This window comes from Catharus ustulatus, chromosome 6, assembly GCF_009819885.2.
Source record: "Catharus ustulatus isolate bCatUst1 chromosome 6, bCatUst1.pri.v2, whole genome shotgun sequence".
NCBI lineage: Eukaryota > Metazoa > Chordata > Aves > Passeriformes > Turdidae > Catharus > Catharus ustulatus.
Genome location: NC_046226.1, coordinates 8,080,169 through 8,083,665, shown reverse-complemented (window position 1 = coordinate 8,083,665; position 3,497 = coordinate 8,080,169). Strand labels below are relative to the sequence as shown.

At 52.5% G+C, this 3,497-nt stretch overlaps 1 protein-coding gene across 1 annotated transcript; it reads right to left on the bottom strand.

Annotated features, from left to right (window-relative positions):
• Window positions 1-1,364: 1,364 nt before the first annotated feature.
• LOC116997430 (inositol 1,4,5-trisphosphate receptor-interacting protein-like 1) lies at window positions 1,365-2,822 on the bottom strand. Its single transcript, XM_033062127.1, has one exon. It carries the CDS (start codon window positions 2,820-2,822, stop codon window positions 1,365-1,367), a length of 1,458 nt encoding a protein of 485 aa, XP_032918018.1.
• Between the last annotated feature and the right edge of the window lie 675 nt (window positions 2,823-3,497).

Below are 3,497 nucleotides of genomic sequence, written 5' to 3'. Positions count from 1 at the left end.
GGCACACCTGCACCAGTTGCCCCAGGATGCTGATCCCTACAGCAACAGTTCCCCTCCTGCTCCTGCTTCAGGCCCACATCTGAAGCACCACCCAAGAGTCCTGGAATGGTTGGGGTGGGACAGGACCTTAAAGTTCATCCAGAGCTCCAACCCCCCAGCATGGGAAGGGACACTTTCCACTGGCCCAGCTTGCTCAGCGCCCCATCCAGCCTGGCCTTGAACACTCCCAGGACTGAGGCAGCCACAGCTGCTCTGGACAACCTGTGCCAGACTCAGTAGCATCACAGTAAAAAGCTTTTTTCTAACATGTAATCTAAATCTCATTTAGTACAAAACTGTTCAGCCTTGTCCCATCACTATTCTGCCAGTATCAAAAGTCACTCTCCCCTGGTTTTTTTTAAGCCCCCTTTCACATACTGGAAGGCAATGAGGTTTCCCTGGAGTCTTCTTTTCTCCAGGATGAACAACCCCAGCTCTCTCAGCCTGTGTTGACAGAACAGATGCTCCAGTCTGTATAAAATATATTTCCCTGGAAGGGGAGGTGATTGGTGTTTGGGAAAGGGTCTGGCATCGCTCAGCATGTGGTGATCAGTTGAATTGTGCATCACTTGCTCTCATTTTTTTCTTTTACTCTTTATTCTTATAAATTCTTCTAATTTACTTCATTTCAATTGTTAAATAGTCATGTTGTTGTGTGATGACAAACTGCCTACTGGGATTAACCCACAACAACAGGGAGTCCTGAAACCAGACAGCCCACTCTGTCCTCAAGTGCTATATCCAGCCCACCCACCAGCTCTTCTGCAAAACTCTCCCTGGCTCTGCAGCAGCTGAGCAACCAGCACCCTATGTCAGTGCTCCTTGACAAAGTGATGCAGGGAGACTCACAGATCAAGTGTTTGCTCAAATATATCATTTATTGCCATCTTTGTACCCAGTAAAGCTCACAGGAGAAACGGACTCTCTCAAAAAGGGCATTTGCAGGAGCGGCTGAAGGACAGCAACATTAAATGCCACTTGGCAGTGAGCACAGCTGTGGAGGATGACCAATTATTCCTATTTCCTCAGTGCAGGAGCATGGACAGTGGGGGAGCCATAGGCAGAGAATCAGAGAAACCAGAGCCCACTGCCTCAGGTTTTCTACCAAGTCAACTCCAACTCCGTGGTAGCTGAGCAGCCGCATTCCATGCCAAGGTTGCTCAGAGATACAGTGTTTGTTCAACTTTTTTGTTGTAAGCTTTGCATCAACTAAAGGTCCCAAAAGGTCAAAGTATGCTTAGAATGATATTGGAAATATTTTCATAGAAACCAAACAATTCTACTCTTCTACAGTTCCATAATTCTGTGGTTCTACAGTGTCTCATTCAGAACCCAAAGTAGAGGTGATTTTGCAGCTCATCAAACTCCTTCAATGCCTTGGTCTGGGCAGCTGGATCCTGTGCCAGGTGCTGGAAGAGGTTTAGGGGCTGTGCCTCGTGGAAGTCTGGAGGCAAGGAGATCTCCTCAGGCATGTCCTCGTTGCCAAAGAAGAAGTGCTTGAGGCGTTTCTCCTCTAGGCAACAGCGCAGGTAGCGCATGATGTCATCCACCCGCATCAGGAGATACTTGTGCTGCCATTCTGACAGGGGGATCAAGGTCAGGAGGTGCATGACCGTGGTTTTCAAGGCATAAGCAGAAATGCCCGAGCCCTCCAGAAGGCGAGCACAGAGGCGCAGGCATTTGAGGTGGCAGCTGCGGGGTGGAGCCTGCACGGCCACCTGCCTGAAGAACTTTGCCTCTGCCACAGCACAGCTCTCCAGCCACGCCGTGCCTGGGGGGAACTGGGCCTCTGGAGGCTGGCTGCTCAGGAAGATGTCCGAGTCACCTTGCTGCACACTAAATACCATCTCCACAAAAAGGCTTCTCCCAGAGCTTTTCATCAGCTTCATCTTGCAGGAGCGGCAGGAGGGGAGCACCTTCATGCTGTACTGGTGGGACTGCGGCATCACCGACCAGGCTGAGATCACAAACGTCTGGAACCAGAGGGCAATCTTCTCCCCATCTAGGTAAGGGCCAGTGCAGAGGGTATATAGGAGGCTGTTCACCTGATTTCTCTTCAGCTCCTCCTCAGAGTGGTGGAGGAAGCACAGCTTGTTCTGGTCTGGCTGCTCCCCAGTGCAAGTGCACACCTGCTCCACGCGGATGCGCGTGCTCGTCCGTGGCATCTTCCCCGTGGTGTCTGGTTCCAGGCGGAAGGCATGCCCATGGGGAGGCTTCAGGGGCACAAACACGCAGTAGATAACATCCTCCTCCTTATGGGGACTCCATCCTTCATAAGCACTGCCCACACCAATGACTGGTTCCAGCACTGGGAAGAAACTGTTTGAAAAGAGACTATGGGAGATTTGGAGAAGTTCATTCACCAGCTCCTGCACCACCCTTCTCCTGGAGGCCAGCTTTGGCACTGACAACTGGAAGCGTCTTGAAAAGATCCAGATCATATTCATCTCAGCAGGACTTTCTTCCTCACTTTCTTCACTCTCTGGTTCCCTGCTGCTCTCCACCTCACAGGTCCTTTTCTTGAGCCGCCAGCAGAGCGCCAAGAGCAGCACCAGGACTCCAGCAACAGCACAGAACAGCCATTGCTGTAAGGCAGTCGAGAGCACAGCTCCTCCAGACCCAACATTCAGCTCCATGGTATTGTGGGTCACCTCCTGCAACTCCTGCAACTCCTGCAACTCCTGCACCATCTGAGTCCTCTGTTGGTTGAGGTCCTGATCTGGGCACACATTGAAGTAATGGTAGATCCATTGCACAAGCCAGAAGAGGAGTAGTATGATCATTATGACCTGCAAGAGAATGGAGAGGAGTGCAGTGGGGCTAAGAAGGGAGGGAAGCAAGAAAACAGAAACAAAGGGAGCTGGCAATGAGAGAATAAGGGGTGGCAGACAGCAGGCAGGAAGGAGAGGGGCTAGGCAGGTGGCAGGCAGCAAAGCCTGCACACGGTCCCGGTGGTGGCACTGTGCCCTTTTCCCCACCCTGGAAGGGGCTGTGCCCTGGATTCAGGGTGGGAAGCACTCTCTTGGGTGCCTGTGTCTGTGGTCCTGCCCTCATCCAGCACAGCATCTGGCCGTGTGTGTCCACCTGATGCTCGTCCAGGCTGGCCTGGGGCAGTGCTGCTGCTGCTGACACTGATACCTGCTGCTCATTGTGACATCCTTCGTGCTGTCACTTGTACCAGAGATATCACAGCCACACCAGCCTGCTGCACTGGGGCAGCACTGCCTGCTGGTGCTACTTCTACCAGCCCCTTTTTGTGGCATCCCTTGTGATGTCATTCACACCAGAGACATCACAGCCAGGCCAGCCCTGCCCTTCATCCTCACCCCAGCTCCGACCCTCACAATGGTCCCAAGAAACCAAAGCTGTGGTGCCCTCCAAATGCAGAGCCACTGCTCTGGAATGGCCCCCAGAGCCTTCCTTTACAAAGCAGTACAACCCCAAACCCTTGGCACACA

What these genes read in the sequence shown, in the direction of transcription:
- LOC116997430 (XM_033062127.1), bottom strand. Translation starts at nt 2,822, where the DNA reads ATGATCATACTACTCCTCTTCTGGCTTGTGCAATGGATCTACCATTAC.